This window comes from Callorhinus ursinus, unplaced genomic scaffold (assembly GCF_003265705.2).
Source record: "Callorhinus ursinus isolate GAN/ISIS: 27379988/994484 unplaced genomic scaffold, GSC_fseal_2.0 scaffold6, whole genome shotgun sequence".
Classification (NCBI taxonomy): domain Eukaryota; kingdom Metazoa; phylum Chordata; class Mammalia; order Carnivora; family Otariidae; genus Callorhinus; species Callorhinus ursinus.
The window spans coordinates 66201249-66226649 of record NW_027397068.1 but is presented as its reverse complement, the minus strand read 5'-3'; the positions used below and the strand labels follow the sequence as shown (position 1 = coordinate 66226649).

At 39.4% G+C, this 25401-nt stretch overlaps 1 protein-coding gene across 11 annotated transcripts in view; it reads left to right on the top strand.

The window, feature by feature from the left end:
• Window positions 1-25401, top strand: part of SYNE1 (spectrin repeat containing nuclear envelope protein 1) — a 336369-nt gene that overhangs the window by 123835 nt on the left and 187133 nt on the right. For all 11 annotated transcript variants that reach the window (XM_073894098.1, XM_073894101.1, XM_073894100.1 and 8 more), the window contains 16 exons: window positions 253-396; window positions 727-882; window positions 2385-2549; window positions 4221-4393; window positions 6186-6339; window positions 9018-9161; window positions 9948-10112; window positions 13589-13906; window positions 14620-14775; window positions 14931-15101; window positions 15692-16018; window positions 17281-17433; window positions 17718-17885; window positions 19798-19974; window positions 22360-22506; window positions 24078-24203. In XM_073894098.1, coding sequence (XP_073750199.1) covers window positions 253-396; window positions 727-882; window positions 2385-2549; window positions 4221-4393; window positions 6186-6339; window positions 9018-9161; window positions 9948-10112; window positions 13589-13906; window positions 14620-14775; window positions 14931-15101; window positions 15692-16018; window positions 17281-17433; window positions 17718-17885; window positions 19798-19974; window positions 22360-22506; window positions 24078-24203 — 2844 coding nt within the window. The remainder of the gene's footprint in view (window positions 1-252; window positions 397-726; window positions 883-2384; window positions 2550-4220; window positions 4394-6185; window positions 6340-9017; window positions 9162-9947; window positions 10113-13588; window positions 13907-14619; window positions 14776-14930; window positions 15102-15691; window positions 16019-17280; window positions 17434-17717; window positions 17886-19797; window positions 19975-22359; window positions 22507-24077; window positions 24204-25401) is intronic.

The following is a 25401-nucleotide window of genomic DNA, read 5'->3' as shown; positions in this document are numbered from 1 at the left end:
ATTCTGGTGTGGGCTGGATAACGAGGCAAAAACTCCTTTTTGAAAAACTTGAGATTAAAAGCTCTGAAAGGATGTTCAAAAATTACACAGGTGCTAGGGTGAAATGTAGAATGTTCTATACACTGGGAACAAGGAAAGAGGGGAGAAGGGCAAGGGGGCCAGACTGTAGTGGGCTTTCAATGCCAAGTGAAGGACTTTGGACTTGCTATTACAATTTTTTTTTTTATCCTAACATGATCTAAAACCTCATAGAATCTGAAGATCCAAATGAAGGACTTTGAAGTAAGTGCTGAGCCTGTCCAGGACTGGCTGAGTAAAACTGAGAAGTTGGTGCAGGAAAGCAGCAATCGCCTGTATGATCTTCCTGCAAAGAGGAGGGAACAGCAAAAGCTCCAGGTAATGAGACCCTCTGCCCTTCTAGTCATGTCTTTACCCCCATCCTCTGCACCACCTTGCATTCAGGCGGACCCTGGAGCTAGGTTATGGTGTCTGGGAGATGGAGCGTACCCCTTCCCGATTTCTGACAGATTTTATGTTTTCTGGCTTTCCTTTGAGGTGCAATCTGTTTCTGTCCTGTAGTCTAAACTGTGTGTAACCTGGAAATAACAAAACCTTCAGGGCACACCCACTGCTCGCCATGTTTATTTCCGCGTTCTTTGGGCCAAAGCTTCGTCTGCAATGTGCTTTTCCCCAGCCTCTTAATAGTAACTTGCTTGTGCTTTTCAGTCTGTCCTTGAGGAAATAAACTGCTACGAGCCTCAGCTCAACAGGCTAAGAGAGAAAGCTCAGCAGCTGTGGGAAGGACAGGCTGCCAGCAAGAGCTTTATGCACAGAGTATCGCAGCTGTCTTCTCAGTATCTAGCTCTAAGCAATTTAACGAAGGTAACGCCCGCCATGTGCTGTGTGTGTGTGTGTGTGTGTGTGTGTGTGTGTGTGTGTGTGGTACTGAGGCCACAGATCTGGAGTCTCAGTAGGGTTGTGCGAGGGTGTGTGTGGGGTCAGAAATAAGGTGTGTAAGTGTCCTTCCCGGCCTTGCAGTCTAAGTCACGCGTATGTGCTGTGTCACCTTAGCATGGTTGTCTGAAAAGAAACTAAGGGAGGTTTCAAAGACTGAAGAGACTTCCCATCTCTATTATTGCACAAAATATTCTCTTCAATACTGAAATGGTATGTTCCCCAGTGCTTTTATCTCGAAGACTCAAAGTGTAAACATAAGGCAAAATTCAGAGTTTGGGGTTGAAACAATCTCAGATAAGTGATTTTAGAAAAACGTGAATTCAAAGCAGTTTAAATTTCAGTGGATTGAATATAATGAGTTTGGGATAATTTTTTAAATCATAGTTGTCAAGGATGTGTTGATTGAGAGTTTCATTTTGGATTCTAGAGTAGAGCTCAAAATCAGCAATGATTCATATAACTGATTAGATATCTTTTCCAACAACTTAGAAAAAAGTAAATGGTATATCCCTATGACCTAATTCAGCACATTCAGCAGGTATAATGCAGGCTCATCTTGAACTTCGTGGGGCAGGTCTACCTTGAGCTTTATGTGGCTTGGACATTTGTTCCCTGTATTTCTCTTCGGCATTTCAGATCTTAGAATGTAGGGAACCTGCTGTAATATGGCGTCACCTATTTTAGTGTGGACTTACTTCTGGTCTGCTAATTTGGGTCCTCAATAAAGCATCATTGAGACAGTCATACTGGTATAGGTCTTGCAGTAAATAGTCTATTTTTATACCCATTTTTTGTCTATAAATAAGTTACTTCTTTTTTGTCTTTAGGAAATCTGGCATATATCTGAAATTAGAATTAAGGACATCTTTCTATTCCTTTGTATTTATTTAGATGTCAAAAATCAGTAGAATTTTGAATGCTTTTAAGAGCTGTAAACAGTCATAAAATCTTCGCTGTGTCGAATATAACCTTTAATAAATAAGTCATATCTATGGTCGCCAATTGGCGATTACAAAACCTCAGATAGTTGTGTTTTAGAACTGGCTACAAGGTAGGTCATATGGTCATGGTATCAGTTGAGCCCAGTGTGGTATGGGAAAGGTAGAAACTACTCTGATTCATCTCCCACATAAGGCATTAGAAAGAAGTTTTGCTGATTCCAAAAGAATATCACAGTTGTCATAAAAAAGAGTAGTGGCTAAGGTGGGGAGCAGTAAATTATCATTGTAATTGTTCTGCTTTGGAACCAGTTATTCCAAAGATACTTCCCACATCTCTGATCAATACAGACTTGCATCGTATTTGTACAGCACAGGAACTTATGCCTGATTGGTGTTATTTGAAACCAATGGTTAGCTTTACAATTTGAGCATCTGTAGGCTGTAGAGTGGCATGGACAGCTGGAAAACTATTTCTGTCATTTCCAGGAGAAAGTGTCAAGATTGGATAGAATTGTTGCAGAACACAATCAGTTCTCCCTCGGGATTAAAGAGCTCCAAGACTGGCTGACCGATGCGGTTCACATGCTGGACTCCTACTGCCACCCAACATCCGACAAAAGTGTGCTAGACAGCAGGATGCTCAAGCTTGAGGTGTGCATTTTATAGAGAAATGTCTCTAATTTACAGAATTTGTTTTTCTCAAAATTCTCAAGTCTCTGTCTGTCTGGTGTGATTATGTTACACTCTTTCCACAACAACTCCAAGACCACTTTGTGGGTGTGACCCTGTTTGCAGAGCATCCCTGAATCATTTGACTCCAGACATGTCCACTCATAAATAATTTACAAAAATTAAGCTAAAATTACAACCAAATATGGTTATTTGCTTGATATAGTTAAGAGGTGAGTTTCAAATTACATCATAGACACATTTATTCTTAGAAAATATGTTGAAACTTTTTTAGAGCAAGACATTTCCCATCTTGGTCAAACTCACTTGTCTGCCTGTATTCTTCAGTCAGTTCTTCTCCCATCCCAGCATATTAGTTCTGTTTCACGTTTGTGATAAAACAACTATTCTGCAGTCATTCTCCTGACAGTCATATGCTGGGTGTCTTATAAGAGATTGGCCCTCTGTCTTGATTTCAAGGATTCAAAAATGAATAAAATGTGGTCGTTGTCCTCCAGGATTTCATTGTCTGAGGTTGGAGGCTGACACAGAGAAGAGAGTGATAGCAGAGAGGGGTGTGCTTGTGGTGCTGCAGACACACACAAGGAATAGTGGAACGTGTGGGAGGGACTTGGGACTCAGAAGAGCTTTCTCAGACAGCTTCATACCCACACTGAGATTTGAGAATGGTACCAGCGGAAGCAAAAGCCAAAGAAAACAAAAGAGCACCATGTGGGAGAAATTGCTAGCAGGTCCTTCTTGCCGCAGCACAAAGTGATGGCAATGCGAGGCTGACACTGGATCTGTAGAAGTTGGCAGCGTCCGGATTAGGGAGGACGATGAAACTTTGCCTTTAAGTGGTAATGCCAGTTTTATAACATTGAATTCAAACTTCCTTCTTATATAGAAAAAGAAGAGTTGCCTGTGAAGACCTTGAAATGTATAGATTAATACATAGTATCAGTTGATCTATTTCTTTAGGCTTGTTGTGCTAGAGACCTTGACATTATAAAGCTCTTTATCCTGTGGCCTTTGAAAAACCGTGAATTCTATTGTACTCAATTTTTCTCTTTTTTTTAAAGATTTTATTTATTTATTTGAGAGAGAGAATGAGAGACAGCATGAGAGGGAAGAGGGTCAGAGGGAGAAGCAGACCCCCCGCTGAGCAGGGAGCCCGATGTGGGACTCGATCCCGGGACTCCAGGATCATGACCTGAGCCGAAGGCAGTTGCTTAACCAACTGAGCCACCCAGGCGCCCACTCAATTTTTCTCTTATCGAAAACCAGTTGCTGTGTTGAGCACTGGGTGTTGTATGCAACTGATGAGTCACTAAATTCTACCCCTGAAACTAATAAAAAAAAAAAAATCAACGAGCAGACAAAAGAACAAAACAAAACAAAAAGAAAACCAGTAAAATAAAATTTCAGTGGAAAGAAGGGATTATTCAGAGAAGAATTAAGACATAAGAAGCCAAGGCCACTTGGAGACCAGCAGGTGACTGGGGATTGGTTACCTGCCATGCGGTCAGCCTGAGAGATTCATGGCTCAGTGCAGTCGTCTATCATCCTACCATCTTCAGGAGCTCTGAAACATTTAAAGTCAGAAATGCTAAACATGCAAATGACAAGGGACTTCTGTATTTGCTCTTATAGGCTCTATTATCAGTGAAACAGGAAAAAGAGATCCAGATGAAAATGATAGTGACCAGAGGGGAGTCTGTTCTGCAGAATACCTCTCCGGAAGGCATTCCTGCTATCCAGCAGCAGCTGCAGAGTGTGAAGGATATGTGGGCTTCCCTTTTGTCTGCAGCAATTCGCTGTAAAAGGTTAGTGAAACTAAAGCCAACTCCTGCCAAGCCATTACCAAAGGATCTTTATAACAGCATGGTAACAGACTGTTCCTGGAGTTTTCTTCCCTTCTTTCTTTTCCTTTCCTCTCCTCTCCTCTCCTCTCCTCTCTTTCTAGCCTCTGCTCCTCTCCTTCTTTCCTTCCTTCTGGAATAGCGGCACTGGACATAAAACTTAGAATCAATAAGCAGGTCACCCGAGACCCCGGGGGAGGCTTGAGGGCAAAACTGGGAGAGATCCACTGTGTGAGGCTTTTTAAGCCAAGACCCTCTGGAGGAAGAGAATCAACACTTAACTCCACCAAGTTGAGCAGGACATCCAGAGGAGAGCAAAAAGGAATTAATAAAAGAAGGAAGGAAGAACCAAGCAAGAACAAGCACAGTAACTAACTTGCAGGAGATTTCTTCCTTCCTTCCTTCCTTCCTTCCTTCTTTCCTTCCTTCCTTCCTTCCTTCCTTCTTTCCTTCCTTCCTTCCTTCCTTCCTTCCTTCCTTCCTTCCTTCCTTCCTTCCTCTTCTTTTTTTTAAATTAGAACAAAATAAAATTAAAGGTACAATCTTGCATTTAGGTTGGCCTGCCATACCATGCCTTTGTTTTAGTATAATTACGTGTTTCTTTTTGTTAGTGTTCATTGCTTAAAAATTCAAAAGATAAATAAAGGTTTCATCACATAAAGATATATTGTTTAAACCAAGTAGTTTACTTGGGAGGTAACCCCAGGAAAACACCAGTAGGGGCTGGGGGAGAGAGATGAGGAAGGAAGGGCAGCTGATCAAGGGAATGTTCTCAAGCAGGTTACCACAGCAGACAGCTGGAACTTAATCTGGCCAGGCAGTGCTGGGAGCCAGCAAAGAACACGTGTCTCAGAGTTACCCACCGAGGACTGGAGAACTAGAATGTTTGTCAACAAACTCCCATGAGTCAGGAGGGCAGTGGAGGGCTGCTCCCAGGGAGGGCAGCAATCCCTGGCACTTCTCGCCTACATTGCGCTCAAGCTGAGCGGGCACCAGGGACCAGAGAATGCCCTCAGGCCAGGAGGCATGGGGCTGGCAGTTGGCAGGGTGCTGCAGTGGAATGGTTGGAGGGTGAATAAGGGTGGAGCACAGAGTCTCTGCTGCAAAACAGCCCAAAGTATGGTAGTGAAATTAGGCACACATGATTAATGGAGTCAAAAACATAACATTCATATTGAGAGAAGGAATGCTTAATTTATCTGGAAGAGAAGTAGAGGGTTAGACCAGTTCAGAAAACATTACCCTATTTTTCCGTTGTGATTTTCAAATCTCCTGCAAGTTAGTTACTGTGCTTGTTCTTGCTTGGTTCTTCCTTCCTTCTTTTATTAATTCCTTTTTGCTCTCCTCTGGATGTCCTGCTCAACTTGGTGGAGTTAAGTGTTGATTCTCTTCCTCCAGAGGGTCTTGGCTTAAAAAGCCTCACACAGTGGATCTCTCCCAGTTTCGCCCTCAAGTCTCCCCCCGGGGTCTCAGGTGACCTGCTTAATTGATTCTAAGTTTTATGTCCAGTCCCGCTATTCCACCTGTCATCCTGGACTTCACCATCCCTTGCTCCCCGGGGTTATGCTTGCCGGGGACCCAGACTCAGATTTGATGAGCCCTGGCCATCCTGGCCCACCCCCCACCTGGCCCCTGTCCGATCTGTGGGCTCCCTGCTGGCGGAGTGGACAGAGCAGACGCATAAGAGAGATTGGACAGATTGGACTTATATGGCTTCTCCGTGATGTAGATTATTGCCCTTTCTCATACCTTTCAGTCAACTCGAAGGAGCTCTTTCTAAGTGGACGAGTTATCAGGATGATGTTCGACAGTTTTCCAGTTGGATGGACAGCGTGGAAGGCAGCCTAAATGAATCTGAAAGGCAGTACGCAGAACTGCGGGAGAAAACAACAGCCCTGGGAAAAGCCAAGGTGGGAGCTGGATGTCAGATTCCGTTTGTCCTCTGGCAGGCTTCTTCAGAACGCCTAAGTTAGTGAAAATATGACTACCTGTGCGCCAGGGCTGTACACATAGGTAGACTGTATTTTGGGCTTTTACTATAATTTCTAGTGGCTCCTTAAACCAGACTTTTGTTTGTGACGATTTTATTAGTGAGTGAAAATCTCCTTTTCCAGGAAAACTTCATAGATGTTCTATGATACATGTTCTATGATACGTTTAAAATTTGGCAACTTGAAATATCTTTTATTATCTTTAGCCTACTCCTCATTAGGAGGTAAAAATGCTTTCTTTTTATCACATCTTTTGTACTTTATTGTACATTTTCATGCTTATATTAGTATAGTGCTACATATGTGTTTTTAAACAAGTTGATAGATAGATAGATGATAGATATTGAGGATATGTTCTTGAATCCTTTTGTTCATAGTAGTAATCAAACATAAAATTTTGGAGACCTTTGATTTGTATCCTTACTCCTGGGGGCATATTTACTGGATGACCTGTTCTACTTCAACCTTACCACATCCTAAGCAGTACTTATTACTTCTGCCCCCAGTTCCTTCAAATTCTGATAATCCAATCTCAGTCCATTTGTGTCACCCCATGCTGAATATCCTAAATTAGGAGCTTCATTATCTCCAGTTCCTTCTTTCTCATCCCCACTTCGAATTAGGCATTAGGTCCAGCTGATTTTATCTCAGAAATGCCTCCTGACCATAATCCATCCTTCTTTTCCTAATTTGCAACAGACTCCTACCTGTTCATTTTGTCTCTTGTCTCCATCTGCTGTTTTCTTCATATAAAGGTGAATGTCTCACTTTCCTGCTTCAGGGCCTCATTGTCCCCTTGTCTGTGGTATCCAACCCGTCTTCCTCATCTAGTTTGTAAGAATTTTCACAGTCTCCTTAGTCACCCTCATTTCCTTCACTCTCCCATTGTCCTTCCACCCATGCTTCAGCCTTACTGTATTTCTCACTACTTCCTGAAAATGCCGCGTCAGACGGAACAGAGATTTCCTGCCTCTACAGTAATGATCTAACTCTGCCTCTGCAGCCAGAAACCTTGCACTCACCTTTCTGAATTGACAGAAGTCTTTTTGTTACGATACCACCACTACCCTAAGCTTACTTAGTTCTTCTGTTCTCTGTTGTTCATATCTCTTTATCGATTACGTAGAGTATATGCTCACATCTCTCTCTCCCTTAGTAGATAAAGGTACTTAATTTTTTTTTTTAATATCCCACCATTTAGCTCTCTGTCTGACACAGAGCAAATGCTGAATAAAAGTTATTTGAATTACTAAATTGCCTTATGGGACCTATGCCAAGTTACTTAACATTTTAGGGTCTCATTTATGCATCTGAAAATTAATATAATCATAATTATCTACCTGGTAATATTTGATAATGATTTGTTGCCTAATTAATTAAATTATTCATCTATTCAATAAGTACTAAGATCTTGCTACGTGCAGGCATTGTGCTCAATTCTAGGTAAATAAAACAGAGAAGAGCTGTATTCTGGTGGAGACACAAATACTTTTCTGAGTGCCTGAATAAATAAATAATTATAACTGGGGATAAGTGCAATGAAGAAAGAAGGCTGTGAAAGAGTAATGTGCACAGAGCTATTGCAGACTGCTTGGGGTTGAGGGAGGGAAAGAAAAGTCCTCTCTGAAACAGCAGACTTGTAGACCATGCCAAAAGGAATGTTGTGCAGAGAAATTAGTCTGGGGAGGAGGTGAGAAAAGAGCAGTCCAAATGGAATAATCAGCATGTGCTCAGGCCCTGAGGAGGGAGAGAGTCTGGCTCAAGAAGGGAACTAAGAGAAAGGCCACGTGTTGCTGGAATAGAGAATAAACAGGTGAGCTGGCAGAGGAGCAGGACCCTGGCCACGCATCGCCATGTGGCCTAGCCTGAGGATTTCCCCTCGATCCTGACAGCCCAGGGAAGACAGCCGATGCTTTGAGCCGTGGAGTGACAGGATTCCATTTACAGTTTTAAAATCTTTTCTCACTCAGGCTGCTGTGTGGAGTGGGGAAAAGGAACAGAGCAAGAATTGGTGGCAGGGGATCTGCCTGGCAGGATATAGCGGAAGTCCAGTAAGAGACAGTAGCAGCATGGGCTAGGGAGTTTGCAGCACACATGAGGACAAGTGTCAGGACACAGGATTTCATTGTGGCTGGAATGACAGAGAGCAGGGAGAAAGGGTGACTTCCAGTGTCCTAAGATGGCCATCTGGGTGGCACGTGGTGGCATTTACTCCTTGAAAAAAGACTGAAGGAGAAGGGGATTTGGGGTTTGGTGGGGGCTGGGGAGGAATGGGAGTGGAGTAGAGATTGGGAGCCCATTTTTGGACAAATTAAGTTTGCAATATCAAAGTTATTTTGAATCGGAATCTCAGACAAAGTTCTGAGCCAGCTATCACACACACACACACACACACACACACACACACACACACACACACACATGGATAGATAGATAGATAGATAGATAGATAGATGGGTCTATTGATCAACTTATCTACAGACAGATAATCTAAGGTCACTTGTCAACTACACAGTTAAAATATGTTAATTTTAGCAGTATTACTGATAAGATGGTATACGTGGTAACTCCTTTATTTTCTTTTAAATGTTCTCTAGTTACTAAGTGAAGAAGTGCTGAGTTACAGCAGTTTGCTGGAGACCATTGAACTCAAAGGGGCTGGCATGACAGAACACTATGTCACCCAGTTAGAATTCCAGGATCTTCAGGAACGATACAGAGCAATCAAAGAGAGGGCCAAGGTATGGCTAACCATGTTCCCTGAAGACTCACTGAAATAGGAGGGGTTAAACCCATGCTTATTTAGACTCATTTATTTGCAGGAATAATGATTTGTGAAAGCACAGAAGAACAAATGAATTTTAATACTTTAAACAGTGGCAAACCCAAACAAAAACCTTCAAATACTGTTAGTACATGAAAGTTACTGAAGGAAAATAATTCTGCATAAAAATTCCCAGAAATTAACCAATTTAAGAAAAAAAATTGGACAGCTTCATAAAGAAAGTTCATAAATGTTTTAATATGTCTGGTAATGAGAGTTTTCTAAAGCAGTAAATAATCACAAATAATATTTATCATTCTTCATTTAGGCCTCACAAAGAAACTAAAAATAACTTTCAAGCATGTCCTACTTTATTAGACAAAGTACATGGAAAATTAAATCCACAGTGAGTGCCAGTCCTCACTTACAGCACAATATAAGAATTTCAGTTTTCTTCATTAGCAAAAGTGTGTTCTTATGACAAGTAAAGTTAATTCATATTTTGGCATATCCATGTTACATTTCATAAGGAATTCAGAGATCAGGTAGTTAATTCAACAAAATAATCTTCAAGGCCTCTTTTCATCCTGATATTATGTTTTTATATTTTTTACCTAAATCTTAAAGCTTTATTCTTCTAGGAAATCATACTCCAGTGATTTAATAATCATGTTTTCCTAAAATTCCAAAAGTAAGTTCTTATATACATCAACACTGTGTAGTAATGTTTTCCTGTCTTAATCATCTTAAATGCTGATAATAGGAAGCAGTAACCAAGTCTGAAAAACTAGTTCGCCTGCACCAAGAGTATCAGAGAGACCTAAAGGCATTTGAAGTTTGGCTGGGGCAAGAACAAGAAAAGCTTGACCAACATTCAGTTCTTGAAGGTGATGCTCGCACTCATGAGATAACATTGCGGGATCTTCAGGTAAAGTCTAATTCATCTTAAAGGAATTTTCATTCTGAACATGCAATTATAATTTTAAGCAATGGGAAGTTAATGTGATCTTGAATCATATGAAGAGCTTATAGTTATTAAAGGAGATCCTGATTCACAACGTTCTGGCATCTCAGTTGTGCATGCTAGTTGAGATCTTTGGTGGGCAATTTAGATATAGCAGGACTGGAACTTCAGGAATTTGTTCAGCTACTAAGATGGCCTCTGACAGCAATGGCTAATGGTCTCATTTATGGTTTTGACTGGCCCACCTGCCTGTTTTTCCCTAAAGGTTGAATTGGAAGTGGAACTTAGCAGCAGGAATCAATAGAACATGACATTCCTCAAAGTCAAACTGATGACACCATCTAATTTCAACCAAAAGCTCCCACACTGCTGAGGAAGGAATTAGAGGGACTAGAAAAAGTGCCAGCGTGCAGGGCAAGATGACAGACCTAGTGGGTAGTGGTCCTAAGCCGTTCACTCATTTACTTATTCAGCATTTATGGAAAACCTCATGTTGTTCAGACACTTGTCTAGCTACTGCACATAAAGATAATTAAAATATTATTTCTGCCTTCAAGGAACTTGCCATTTAGTAAGAAATGCAGATCTCTAGGCAGATCATTTTGAATAATGTGATAAGGAATACACTAGTTGGACAGATCTTATGGGAACATCAAAGAGAGCCCCTCAATCTTACCTAGAGAGATAGGGAGGGGTTAGGAGGTGTCCTTAGAAGAGACCACCAGGCACACACAGAAGAGAACGGAGAAAGACCAATGAGACAACTCCACGTCACCAGCTGTGCATTGGAAGCAACTGACAGAGTATCAGCCCTGATTAGGATTGGTTTGAGATTGGGCAGGATGTACCTAGAGCTTGCACAAAGCAGAAAAAACAAGGACTGGAATGGTTATAACCAGCATATAAAATTTCTGGCTATTTCAGAAATGTGGGTATTGGGGAATGTATAATGGCAGGAGTACAAGCTTGGGATGAGGAAGTTTGGACTCTAATGCTTGATGGGACCTGACACTGGAAGACTTTGGGCAAGAGAGAACCTCTGTCATTCAGTTTCCTACACAGAGTTGTCATGAGGAAGGATTAAATGAGATGGGAGAAAAATCTAACTTAAATGATGCTCCATTCATGAAATATATATGAAGTAGAAATTAAAAGGGTCCCAATTCATTAGCTTATGTAAGGATCTAATCCATTCTATTTCAAAATGATAGGTACTCCAGTCTGCCACATGCAGCAGTTGTAATTTATTTTACTAGAGTTGGCTTTGTTTTTGCTAAATAACCCCTCTCAGCACTTCACTTCAAACTCTTGGCAAGCAGATACCAGCTCTCTTGCCTTCTGTGTGGGAGCCGGGCCAAAAAGTTACTTGTCGCCAGCAGATGTTTCTCTTGTTCTGGTCAGAAGAAAATGTTTCCCTTCAGTCAGTAGCAGTGTGGCCCAAACTGATACCCACCTCTCATTTTGCCATGCCTTAGTTCTTACATTGTCTTATTTTGAGTCACCACAAATCTTAAAAAGGAGGGAAGATGCTCGTGGTGGAAAAGGTGGTAGGGAATTGTGATATTGCAACTGCCCAGCAGAGCTTCTTGGGCCTCCTAAGATCCTATAGTACGCATAGTGGTATGGGGATCGGCCAGCTCTGTGGAGTATGTTCACAAATTATTTTGTGTAAACTGAAGGCCTAATCTGGGTCATAGAACATATAGATTTTAAAAATATTGAGCCATATTTTTCCTTCAGAATAAATAGTTGAACCATGTGATATATAAGAATTTACCTAATACAGTGATGACTCATATAATAGAGAAAACTGTTATAAAATATGGAAAGAGTGATAATTGGGAAAATTAATAAATCAGAGCGAGGACCAGTAAGCTATAGCCTATGGCCACAATGCGTGGATTTTCAATAAAGTTTCATTGAATCACAGCCATACCCATTCACTTATATATCATCTCTGGGTACTTCTGTGCTGCAATGACAGAGTTAAATAGTTGCAGCAGAGATTGTATGGCCCTCAAAGCCTAAAATGTTTACTGTTGTGTTTTTTATAAAAAAAGTTTGCCAACCCTGAATTAAGAGAAAATATTGTATTAATATTGTACTTAACTTTAAAAAGACTAAGAATTTTGGAATAAAATTTCTGTTTGTGGACATTTTGATTCATATTTTACCATATATCTTGTTCTTTCCCATTTACAAAACATTCACATTACAGCATTCTTGGAGTGACATCATAGCTGAGGAAAAACATATCCATTAGTTTGAACCATAAGAGATCGCTCTTTTTGTAGATTAAAGAAATTGTCAGATATCAGCAATTTCAAATGGCTTGAAGTGATATTGAAGATTTTTTAAAAATGATACCATATTTTAACTAAATATGTCAGTATTTTTAACATTCTTGGTGAGACTTGACTTGGTTCCTTTCAACTTTAGGTGATCAGATCAAGTAACACTGTGGATTCTTTAAACATTGGAAAAACAAGTATATAATATTGTTTTGCCAACATCCTTAAGGATGTAACAGTTTTCCTTTTTATAAAAATAGTTTCTGTTCTTCAAGACTTGATTCATATCACATTCACAGGGTAAATCTTTGGGACTTACGCTTTGGTGGAAGAAAAGGTATTTGCACCTGGGAGCCCTAGTGGGCAGGTGTGATGATCAGCCTCCCAGATTTGTATGCCCTGTGCTCTCCAGGGCCAATTTTTCTTGACCATCACATCCCCTAGAACAGCTTTGGCAAAGGATCCCTCTTAGCAAAAACAAGGGTCCATGGTTCCTTTCTGAGCCTCAGGTATAGCACTGATCCCATTCAGTGTCAAAACAAGAAGCCTGGGACTCTCTGAGTAGTTTGAGTCATGACAAGCCTAGGTTATTCTTTTTTTTTTTTGTAAGATTTTAGTTATTTATTCATGAGAGACAGAGGAGGAGAGAGAGAGAGGGAGAGAGAGAGAGAAGCAGAGGGAGAAGCAGGCTCCCAAGGAGCAGGGAGCCCGATGCGGGACTCGATCCCAGGACCCTGGGATCATGACCTGAGCCGAAGGAAGACGCTTAACCATCTGAGCCACCCAGGCGCCCAAGCCTAGGTTATTCTTTAAAAAAAAACAAAACCCTTTATTCACAAGTGTTTTTGCCTGTAAGCTGAAAAGTCAAATTTCAGAAACTGTTTCTAAGATGGGGTATATGTGTGTGTACATTTGTGTATGTGTGCATTATGATTATTTTACTGGAAATATTTATGAGTCTTTCCCCTGACTCAGGAAAACAATGTTCAGGGTTAGATACCTGTTTTTTTGTGTAAGACAGAATAAAATAATTGTTTTCTAATGTGAAGTTCAAGCTGGCACAGTTGACTTAGGTGAGATATGATAACTTGCGCAGGTGTAAAATATGAATGAGGTGTGACAGCCATACCTTTCCCTTCTCCCCTGCAGGAGCTACAGGTGCACTGCGCAGAGGGGCAGGCCCTGTTGAATTCGGTGCTACACACCAGAGAGGAAGTGATACCATCGGGCATCCCCCAGACCGAGGACCGGGCTTTAGAGTCCCTCCGGCAGGACTGGCAGGCTTACCAGCAGAGATTGTCTGAGACCCGGACTCAGTTCAATAATGTAGTCAACAAACTGAGACTCATGGAACAAAAGTATCAGCAAGTAGATGAGTGGCTCAAAACACTGGAGAGCAAAGTGAGTGTCAAAACAGGACGTCAGTCTAGCCGGGCAACCAAGCAGATACAATTACATCAGATGAAGGTACAACTCCTGTAAATTCTTCATCTTTGTTAAAGCAGCAGTGACCTCACATAGTTTGTTTCATTAAAATATTTAGTAACTTTTCGTCCAAGATTTAAATTTTGCAAAATCTCTTTCTGTTTGCAACAAAGAATTACTATGTAGAATATTCTTTGACAGCAATTATTGAATAGAATCTTACATTAATCTTTAATAAGGTATAATTTAATGAAATATTTTATATTTTCTTCCCATACCCTATTACCTTGTTTTGTAAAGATACATGAATGATAGTATTGAAATCACTTAAGTTTATGGTTCTGATATGAAATTGCTCTAATGTAGTGCATTGAAATAATACCTGATAATTAGTTTTATCTAACTTTTATGCAAATTTAGTAGGCATGATCAAAATAACGCTTTTCCTTTGGAATTTCTTTTTTTTAAGATTTTATTTATTTATTTGAGAGAGAAAGAGAGAGAAAGCAGTGTAATATATACAGTAGTGTAATATATACAGAAAAGTACCCAAATAAGAAGTGCCCAGTTTTTAGCATGTTGTAATACAATTTTTCATGAAGGTTATATATGGTATATTTTCAAAATTATATCTCTGAATAAGTATATTCTGAACATACACTAAAATAATTTCCTATTAAGAAGATATTATATATTTGTCTAATGCAATAATGCCTAAGATTGATCCTGTTTCTGCCACGTTTATGTCATTTCAGAAGTGGCATGAAGAGGTAACCGCATACAAAGATGAAGTTGAGGAAGTGGGAGCCAGAGTGCAGGAGATGCTGGATGAGAACCATGTGAGCAGCCGAATGGGCTGCCAGGCCACCCAGCTGACTTCCAGATACCAGGCCCTTCTTCTCCAAGTGCTGGTGAGTGGGCCACCAGCTGCTCGCTTCAGGCCAGCAAATTTCACAAGCGAAAATGTTCTCCCTTGCATTAACTTCTGGTGAAGACACACATTTAGCAAGAAAGGCATTGCTATAGGTCTGTAATTTACTGTCCAATTCTGTTTTTCCTTTTAAAGGAACAAATAAAATTCCTGGAGGAAGAGATCCAGAGTTTGGAGGAATCAGAATTATCCCTAAGTTCCTATTCTGATTGGTACAACTCTACTCATAAAAACTTCAAGAATGTGGCCACCAAAATTGACAGAGTAGATAAAGTGATGATGGGGAAAAAAATGAAGATGTTGGAGGTAGGTGTGCAAACATTGGACTTGTCTCCCAGCCTTTGTCATTCCACACTGCTGCTCCATTCCCTATGCAGGCATTGGGAGCAAGAGTGTTCTTCCCTGCCCCGGGATGAGTGATGGTCCATGGCTCACGCTTCACTCCAAATATTGAGTTATAATCTCTGTAAGGCTAAAAGCTGACTTTCAGTTATTTGTGATGTCATGTCATCTGAATGACTTAGACTTGATTGCTTGTGTCTGAATTCCAGTTTGACACTTAAATATTAAGAGAAAAAAATTATCTCTAATTCACGGGACCACGTATTAACAAAAGAGTTTTTACTCGGATCTTTAGGAGTCCTACTAAGGATGAGAAGAACATCACGTTCTTATTTTAAGTCTCTGATTTGGAAATGTTATAGTGATCAGGACTTGTTAAAACCTGTATTAAGTAAAAAAAAAAAGAAGATTCTGATTCCTGGCAGATCACCTCTTCATAAAACTTCAAAAACGTATCTTAAGGGGAAACTTGAGAATGGCGACTTGAAAGCCTTTTCTTTAAAAGGAGAGAAATACTAACTCTATATTTGCTTCCTGCTCACTCCCTTCCTCAGAGTTTGCTAAAAGACATGGAGAAAGGCCATAGTTTGCTGAAATCAGCCCGGGAGAAAGGAGAGAGGGCTCTCAAATACTTGGAGGACAGCGAGGCAGAGACATTAAGGAAAGAGATCCAGGAGCACGTGGAGCAGTTGAAGGAACTGACCAGTATTGTCCGAAAAGAGCACATGACTCTGGAGAAAGGCCTTCTTCTAGCAAAGGAGTTCTCAGATAAATACAAAGCACTAACTCAGTGGATATCAGAATATCAAGAAATCCTACACACTCCTGAAGAACCCAAAATGGAATTATATGAGAAAAAAGCTCAGTTATCTAAATATAAGGTAGTGTGTTGTTCCTCACTGACAAAGGAGTGGGAAGGTCCTGCACACAGGGACCAAATGGGAGGAACGTGATTCCTGGTGTGTGCCGCCCTTAATCGGTGCTAGAAAACATCCTTGACATGTCCGCTCCACTGTGGGTGATACAGATTTATCTAGTTATGCTACATCAGCCTTATTTTTCCATTCAGGAATCATCTTTGCCTGATACTCAAAGATTGTATCAATAAATGGAGATCTATTCTGACAGTCTGATTCAGGTACAGGGCTACTCCAGATAAGTCTTCCTGGCGTCAGGATCTCACACCTATACATTTTATCTCTTTCATACAGACTTTCCTTCATTTCTTTTGTACCCAATGCCTATAAGCTGATCTATGGTAAATTGCAAATGAGATAGCGTATTTGTAAGAAAATAAATTCTAATTAACCAACTGTGGCTAAACATCTTAGAAATTAATTTTTGAAAGAATAAATGGTGATACGGATATGGCTATATATGATACGTAGAGAGAGATATTTCCCCTGCTTAAATCTATGAAAGAATTTGTTGAGGCTTATATATGGAATAATTTGTCTTCTAAATTTGACCCAAGTTTAGCAAATTTTTTTAAGAACTACAGTGTGATGGCTTACCTTGGAACTTTTCCTGTTGGAAGCTCTTTCCTCCTCTAGCCAATAGTCTATTCCTTTCCTTGTTTTTGTTTGTTTGTTTGTTTGCCAAGGGTAACAGTATGTCTTTGAAGGTGCCACATAAGACCACAACTGCTTTTCCCTTTTTTCTCTCCCCACTGCGTTCTTAATATATTTAAATAGCACTTTTAGCCTATCACAGCAATGTTGCAGCTGGAATCTGTCTCTCTAACTTCACATCCAGTTCAAGCTGCAATTAACTTCATGAACTCAAAATCAAATGATAACACCTCACTCCCTTTTGTGTTGAGTTTTCTTTTATCCTCCAGTGGAAGAAATGAGGTGCAAGCCAGAAATATGAACTAGGTTAAATTTAGCCAAAGGTAATTCTTTTCCATACATCCTTCTCCCCATGTGAGGGGCTATTTGATGTGTTACTCTTACTCTATATTTTAAAACTTTATAAGCCATAAAAATTATTCTTTAATGTTTTACATTTATCGATTTATAAAATATGCATCAGAGCTTTATTTGAGGTAGATCGTCTCACACGTGGCACAGACATCTGTATATATTCACCATGATCGTGTAGGTTAGCTGGCTCTTTTTATTTTTCCTCTTTGTGTTTCAAGTCACTTCAACAAATGGTGCTGTCCCATGAGCCCTCGGTAAGATCAGTGAGAGAGAAAGGTGAGGCTCTCCTGGAGGTCGTGCAGGACGTCACTTTAAAGGATGAAATAGATAAACTTCACAGTGATTACAAGGACCTCTGTGGTGCAGGAAAGGTAAGGAGAGACCAGAAATTCAATAAAAATGTGCTTATTTGCCAGAAAACGGTCTTGCCTTTTTTTTTTTAATCTGCCAGGGCTGGTGTAAATCAGTCTTTTTCCTTTTATTTAGATGGTCATTTTAAACGGTATGATGATTATGCTTTTTCTGTTCCTAGTAATTTTTTGAACTAGGTAACTGTACCTACCCTATGAGTTGCATGGGGTTTTTAAAAATATAAAGCAGTTCTGAGTATATTTGTGGCTTGAAATTCATCTCTAATGGGCACTTGGCTTCACAGGAACATGTCTGCAGCCTCGAGGCAAAAGTCAAAGATCACGAAGATTATAACAGTGACCTCCAAAAAGTAGAAAGGTGGCTGCTGCAGATGTCAGGCAGATTGGTGGTGCCTGACCTCATGGAGACAAGCAGTCTCGAGACAATTACCCAGCAACTGGCCCACCACAAGGTACGCCTCATCGCTAAAGAGCTGAAGAATGCAGCGTGGCTTTAGCAGCTATGCCGTATGTGTGTGTGTGTGTGTGTGTGTGTGTGTGTGTGTGTGTGTGTGTGTGTGAGAGAGAGAGAGAGAGAGAGAGAGAGAGAGAGAGAGAGCGCCCATCTCTGGATCATAATGACCATACTTAAGGAATCAGGTCTGAGTCTCAAGAACATCTGAAAGCTGAGAACAGTTGAATGTCCCTATTTCTGTGAAGCAACAACAGTTCAATCCTGGCTTTCAACTTCTGAACACATTGTGGCATTTTTCCCAGCTAATAGTTTTTTTTTTTCCTACAGAATTTAATATTTATAAAGTAATTTATCAGAGGAAGAGATTGTCTTTATTTTAGAAGAGTATAGCCAAAGATAGAGTACAGGAATAGTAATCAGAAAGGCTGGATTCTAGCCAGACTCTGTCATTCCCAGCTCAGGGAACTTAACCTCTCTGAGTCTCCTCCTTTGGCTGTTCTGTAAGAATGATACCACCCCCATCACACAGCTGTTGTGGTCATCACAAGCGATGATGTACATGAAAGCATTTTGTAAGCCACAAAGTATGATACTGATACACAGTGTTCTTATATTTATTAATATATATTTGTAGTAATTATATGTGCCAGATGACAGATGTCATATGGTCACAATTTTATGGAGCAATTTTGGTGACCTTAATGGGAAACTAAATTGTAGTCATGATGTGGTGACTATCTAGTGTGTCTTAGGAAAGCCGGTTAACCTCTCTAGGCTTTAGGATTCCTTATAATGTAGGAGGAAATTTTATTTAGCAAATATGAATAAAAATAGAAATATAATATATTCTGTTAGGCACTGAGGAAATACCCTCAGTCACCTCATGATGTAGTGGTTCTATAACAGCTCAAAGACAAATGTTTCTTTTCAATATGGTAGATATATGATAACAATTAACCCAGCACCACCACAAAAAAGTGGTGGACTCTGGGCTGCTGAGGGACCACTAGAGTTTCTCTTAAATGTATTGATGTATCCACCCAGGAAACCTTGTGCTAGAATGTGCCACTTGTCATTAGTATTTTATAGCATTAAGGAAATTAAAGCCTGATTTGAAAAAGTTAATTCCCTGCCCTAAGTGGTCTATGGAGAGTGCTCACTAGAGAACACATGTGGGGTAGTGGTGTGACAAGCTGGAGTCAGACAGCCCCAGGTCCAGAGGCTGGGACTCTGCCATTTACCAGCTGTATGACCTTGAGCACATTATATAACCTCCCTGTCCTTCAGTCTCCTTATCTGTAAAATGAGGATAATAATATACATTTATCAGGATATATATATAGTTCCTGGACTATACCAGGTGCTTAATAAATGGTGCATGGTAAATATTATTTTTATTAGTATAAATACTATTCAATATAAGTTAGATATGATATAAACAAATTACTAATTAGATATTAAATTATTATATCAACCAGATATTGTATTATTAGATAGATATTATTAAATTAGATTAAATAGTAATTAGATTATTTTAGGTATAAATTATACCAGAATTATAATTTATAGAGCTGAAAAATGTATGAACATCCTTTTTGCTGATAATAATGCCATGGAACATATATCTCTAACTATAACTGAGATCAGCCATAAATTCACTCTAGTCTTAGTGGTTACTGCATCATCCTTATATATCTTATTCCATTAAACTCATTAACCCTTCCCATTCAAGTATCCCTGAAAACATACATTTTTTGTTTGTTTGTTAATATGGTAACTAAGACAAATTGCAAAACTCGTTCAAAAACATCATTAAATAGTGAAATTATTGATTTTAAACTTTGATAAATTGGTCATTTAAAAACTGAAAATGGAATTATGAGAACTCTGTATTTCTTTCATTTTTGCAGGCAATGATGGAAGAAATTGCTGGTTTTGAAGACCGCTTGAACAATCTTAAAATTAAAGGTGACAATTTGATCAGCCAGTGTGCAGACCACCTTCAAGCAAAACTAAAACAAAATGTGCACGCTCATCTGCAGGGCACAAAAGATAGTTACTCAGCTATCTGCAGTACAGCTCAGAGGGTGAGTACACCTGGAACATTCTAGAATGATGATGAACTAAGGAGAAAGTCTGTACAATCTAGAGGTTTTAAAAAAATAGCTTTGATCTTCAGCTTCTAGGTTAGTTTTGTTGTATGTCCAGACAGGAAATAAGAGGATAGGTTTCATAGGCTCTGTGTGGACACAGAACTATCATACATTTGATTGATATGATCAAGTGGTGAGTTTCACACACTCAGTTTTACCCAACCCCTTTATTTCATAGATTGATTATGAAAATTTTTAAAAATTTCATTTTGCTTTTATTTGCACACTATCGATGCTTCTAATTGGCCATTTATTCTCCAGCACCAAAGTAAGCTTATTCTGTAACTTTCACAATAATGATTTTCTGTCTAACTCTATGCTGCCTAGGTTCTACTCCAATTCAGTATTTTTATGAGTTCATATAGAAATTGGATGGAGTTAGTACCAAATTTTAGTTATAACTTAATGGGTATACCTCCATTAAAATGGAATTCTTAATGTTATAGAAATAAGTCTAAGATGAGTACGAATCACTCTTCTAACAAAAATTAGGTAAAATAAGTGAATTGTTTTTTATTATTTTGGAATTCTTAAGTGGCTTTGCAAAAAGTCCATGTATTTTTGTCTGGGCTAGCCAGTAAGAACTGGAGATGTACATGTGACATAGGAAGAATGCTCTGTCTTCATCATGATTGGAAAAAAAAAATGCTGGGTGATATTAGTTGACTTCCCAGACTTGAAAAATTCACCTTCAAAAAGTTAAGAAAAAAGAACAGGGGAGGGGGGATGGGGGATGGGGTAACTGGGTGATGGGCATTAGGGAGGGCACATGGAATGAGCACTGGGTGTTACATAATACTGATGAATCACTGACCTCTACCTCTGAAACCAATAATATACTATAATTAATTGGATTTAAATTTTAAAAAAAGGAAAAAAAAGTTAAGAAGAAAGAGGGACAAAGTAAATCTAATAGATAATTGCAGATGAGGACACCAAGGGGAAAAGGGAGTGAAGCAAAATAAAACAGCATGGAGCTTTCTGGTGAGCTGCTTAGTGCCCTTCTCCAACAGAGATTATTTTGAACACTGACTGTAGCAAGCACACATTAAGGATTTCACAAATTGAAAAAAAAATTTGGTAAATGTTCAAAATACAAACACATAGCTTAAAAATAAATTTTTAAAAAGCAAATGAAACTCTAAGAACATAATCAGAACCTCATAATAGAAGTGTGTAAAAATGATAAAGAGAACAAAACACCTTTTTTCTTTTTAGTTCTGCTAGAATAAGAATAAATAAGAGACAGTGCCAATATCAGATGAAGATGATGAGTTTAATAGATGACAGAGAAAAGCAGAATTCAGTTATTGTTTCACTTGTCTTAATAAAAAGCCAGACTAACTTAATTTCCTTCTTTTTTCTTTCTTCTTTTTTTAAATAGAATAGTTTGCTCAGAAAAACATTATAGGTATATTTCACCTTGATTTCAAGGAGACACATATAGGTTCTCGATATGTCTATGGATAAAATGGAAATTGGTTGGCTGGTTGAGGATTAATTAATTGAATCGACATACTAGAAAATGTTTGGATTATTCTGGATCATTGTTGTCCTGGAACATAGCTCCTAAAATGAAATGAGGGCATCCAACTATCCCTTTCCTTATGTGGTAGTTTAGTTCCAATTTGACCATATTCTTTTTTTTATTTTTTTTTATTTTTTTTAAAAGATTTTATTTATTTAATTGACAGAGAGAGACAGAGAAAGAGAGGGAACACAAGCGGGGGGAGTGGGAGAGGGAGAAGCAGGCTTCCCGCCGAGCAGGGAGCCCGATGTGGGGCTCGATCCCAGGACCCTGGGATCATGACCTGAGCCCAAGGCAGTCACTTAACCAACTGAGCCACCCAGGCGCCCTTGACCATATTCTTAAAACAGAAGCATTTCAGTTAGAGAATTATCAGTTACCTTTTCACGATACGGTATTTTATCTATATGTTTAGTTTCTAGCTTCAACAAAAAGTGCAGTTATTATACCATGGGGGTGGGTGGGGACTGCAAAACCTCTGATTTATGTTTGACAATTTACTTCAAAGATGTCTTGTATTCTAATACATTTCTACAGTTACATTAACCCCGCCTACATTCTCTTCCCCCAGTCAGGGTATTATATTACAACGTGGGGGTTGAGAAATTATAAATTGAAGATGGCCACTGAGCTTTGCAACATTTTGGGACTTATGCAAACTCCTTAGATATGTATATGGTACCGGGGAGTCCTGCAGGGAAAATTCATGAACTTGTCCATGTGATTTTTATAGAGATCGGCAAAGATTTTTTGAACATTCTCATAACCACAGCATGATTGTTTTGTCTCAGGTGTACCAGAGTTTGGAACATGAACTTCAGAAGCACGTTAGCCGACAGGACACTCTGCAGCAGTGCCAGGCGTGGCTCTGTGCAGTCCAGCCAGATCTAAAGCCAAGCCAGCATCCACCTCTTAGCAGGGCAGAAGCCATGAAGCAGGTAGTAGACTCCTGAAAGTTTATGTTATACTGTGATTGATTCGTTCAGTGAAATTGTATTAAGTACTTATGTGCCAGATTGTGTGCCGGCTCCTGAGTGCATAAAAGTATACATAAGGTCGGAGCTTGACTCTAATCAAGTTCATGTTCTAGCTAGGAAGATGGACCTGATACTGATGGTCAGCCTGGTAGAACAGAAAGAGCATGGGCACTGTGGCCAAGATATCAACTCTAGTAACTACTCCACAGGGTGACCATGGGTATGTCACTTAATTCTCTGAGTCTCGGTGGTTCCATATGTAAAGTGATGATTCTAAGTATACTTACTTCTGAAAGTTATGAAAAAATTCAAACGTTATACCACAATGTACATGATTTGTAAACAGAAAGGAGGGATGGTTTGTGTTCCCCGTGGGACATTTGGCAATGTCTGAAGACAGTTTTGTTTGTCATCCCTGGGAGTGGTGGGGATGCTGTTGGCATCAGCCAGGGAAACTGCTGAGCACCCAGCAATGATCAGGACAGCCCCTCCAGCAAAGATTTACTTGGCTTCAAATGTCAATAGTTCTAAGGTTTAAAAGGCATAGAGGCATAAACCCATCAAATTCGGATGTATGGTCGACTACCCTGTAAGGTCTTCCATGGTTTGCCCCCTGCCCTACCTCTTTGATCTTTTCTCCTACTGGGTCACTCTGCTCCAGCCTCAGGGCTTTGCACCTGCTGTCCCCTTTATCACCCCATGACATGATTTGCTCCTTCCCTGAATTCAATTCTGTTCCTCAGAGAGGTCTTGGAGGTACATTCTTCCCAAAGTAACAGTGCCTTTCATCATATTCACTTTCCTTTATTCTGCTACATGGTGTTTATCACTACCAAACATTGCATTGCATGTTTGTTTATTTGTTTATATATTATCTGTCTCTCTCATAAGAATGCAAGCTCCATGGAAACAAGGGTTCTGTTTGGGCTACTAATTTGTACCCAGGATCTAACATAGAGCTTGCACACACTCTGGGTATCTTCACAGAAACACACCTCTCTGTGTTTCTGTGTATGAAGATCCACCTGTATCAGCCTTTCTTGGGGTTATGAAAAGGGAAGAGCACTGTATGAACTTTCTGCAGAGAAAAAGAGCCCAGCCATCTGCATTTTTACCAAACTCTATTGAAGTCTACAAATGCACAGTGACCTTTTCCTTTCTGTCTCCAGAATATGCAAAAACATGTGACAAAGCAGGCCAGGGTAGGCTACTGATCCTTTCTCTGAAATGGAAAACAAGCTAGAATGAGAGCAGAGAATCTGGAAAGATTGCAGAAGTTTCTTGGGTGTTCCCCTTCCTAGACCATACAGACTAATTACATTGAGAAGCAGCTGCTGGACAAATGGATCCCTGCCAGGAATGCCTTCCTGCAAGTCACCAATCTGTGTCATTTATAACAAGGGTGAAAATATTGAGCATAGCAAGGTTATTTTTGACATGTCAACAAAATACTACAAATGGTACAAATATTTGCTGTCTAAATATAGCATGTTTCTCTTTCACTCTGACAAGTTTGGTTTTTTTTTTTTCAGGTCAAACACTTCAGAGCTTTGCAGGAACAGGCAAGGACTTACTTAGATCTCCTCTGCTCCATGTGTGACTTGTCAAACTCTTCAGTGAAAACCACAGCAAAAGACATTCAACAAACAGAGCAAATGGTAAAAAGTTAAAAAAATCACATTGGATTTGTCTGTTTTATTATATCCTCTTGCCTGATGTTAGATGCGAAAGAAAATATCTCCTTGGATTATTCTTCCTGTGATGCTCCTACAGCTATTATAATAAATAGATATTTGAGTTTCAACTAAGTCACAGAAAGTAAGCACACTGGTACTAATGCCACAGAATTGGAACATTTTGTTCCATGGGACTGCCAATCATTAGTGCCTCTTTCCTCTCCTCTTTTCCCCTTAATTACCATTCTCTCCCCCTCTTTTCTGATTTTTCCACTCACATTTTTGTTCTTTTTTTCCCCCAACTTTTTCTTTAGGTAATACTTAATATAAAAATGGTTCCTGATTCTTGCTTTATATTAGGGATGGCAGAAAATGTGCCATCCGTCAAGACCCTCCTAATCCATGGGCAGTGACTGAGTGTGGTGTTGAGGATTCTGAAGCTGTGTCTGGGCTCCATGGGAAAATGTTGTGAGGAGTTCGCATTACTCACCCACAGCAGATGGCAACATAGAAGCCAAGTGTTCCCCAGCGCTGCCTTAAATTTTGTCAAGGCAATACATTTAGGTTTAAAAAAAAAAGAAGACTTGGTTTTGATATTTAATTGTTTGAATATTCACAGAACAGTAAAGGGATATAAAGGAAAAAAGTATTGAAGAAGTCAAATAGTTAAATAATAATGTAGATATTAAAATAATGTGGTTTTTTCTTACTTTTATTATCAAAGCAAATCTCTCTTTAAATCCTTATGAAAGATGATGTAATTCATATGTATTTCTAAAGAAGTGATTTATTGAAATAAATTATCTGATTTTGAAAACCAGTGAAGCTGATCTAAAAATATATCCAAAGCATTCATTACTTGGTGTTTTGTAATTATCAACAGATGCACAATAGCGAACAATATAAGTCTTTTCTAGTTAACCCCAAGACCAAATTCATGAGTCAGTCAAGCAGATGTGTCTCCTAAAATGCCCGATATAAAAAACCACTAAGGCAGCTCTGACCTAATAAATTGTTAAAACTTTTAGAACTTTACAACTGATTGAAATCACATGGCATAAGTCTTAGACACTTAAAGTCTTTAGAAAATTTAAATGTAAAAAGAAAATCTGCTTTTCTTCAAGCAAATAAAGAGTTCATTTTGGCTTTATTACAGAGTGTGTGTGTGTGTGTGTGTGCG